Below are 562 nucleotides of genomic sequence, written 5' to 3' on the forward strand. Positions count from 1 at the left end.
TGTAACGCTATACATATTTTACAAGGAACTGCCGCTTCAACTATATCCTAAAGAACAACGGGAAGGCCACCAAGAACAGGTAACTTAGGGATGGAGAATAGGTAACAACTTTGGGATGGAGAACAGATAACAGCTTAGGGATGGAGAACAGATAACAACTTAGGGTTGGAGAACAGATAACAGCTTAGGGTTGGAGAACAGATAACAACTTAGGGATGGAGAACAGGTAACTTAGGGATGGAGAACAGGTAACAGCTTAGGGTTGGAGAACAGATAACAGCTTAGGGTTGGAGAACAGATAACAGCTTAGGGTTGGAGAACAGATAACAACTTAGGGATGGAGAACAGGTAACTTAGGGTTGGAGAACAGGTAACGCCGTGTCCAAAAAGGGTACCAGGGACTCGAGCTCCGGCCTCCTGAAGCGGCGTCGGTTCGAAGGCGCCACCAAGTCCAGTTCGTCGATGTCCTTCGGGTCAATCACACGCAGGACCTCGATTCCCGGTGGCTTGTAGGGACTGTTCGGAATGTAGGATGCTTTAGGAGTGATGTGGATTGTGTCAT

The 562-nt window shown here is 47.7% G+C and overlaps 1 protein-coding gene across 1 annotated transcript in view; it reads right to left on the minus strand.

Moving 5' to 3' along the window:
• Positions 1–13: 13 nt before the first annotated feature.
• Positions 14–562, minus strand: part of LOC119591624 (protein O-linked-mannose beta-1,2-N-acetylglucosaminyltransferase 1-like) — a 6,235-nt gene continuing 5,686 nt past the window's right edge. Inside the window, exon 9 of the mRNA XM_037940377.1 lies at positions 14–516. Coding sequence (XP_037796305.1) covers positions 354–516 — 163 coding nt within the window. The 3' untranslated portion in view covers positions 14–353. The remainder of the gene's footprint in view (positions 517–562) is intronic.

This window comes from Penaeus monodon, chromosome 29 (assembly GCF_015228065.2).
Source record: "Penaeus monodon isolate SGIC_2016 chromosome 29, NSTDA_Pmon_1, whole genome shotgun sequence".
In the NCBI taxonomy this organism is placed as follows: Eukaryota; Metazoa; Arthropoda; class Malacostraca; order Decapoda; family Penaeidae; genus Penaeus; species Penaeus monodon.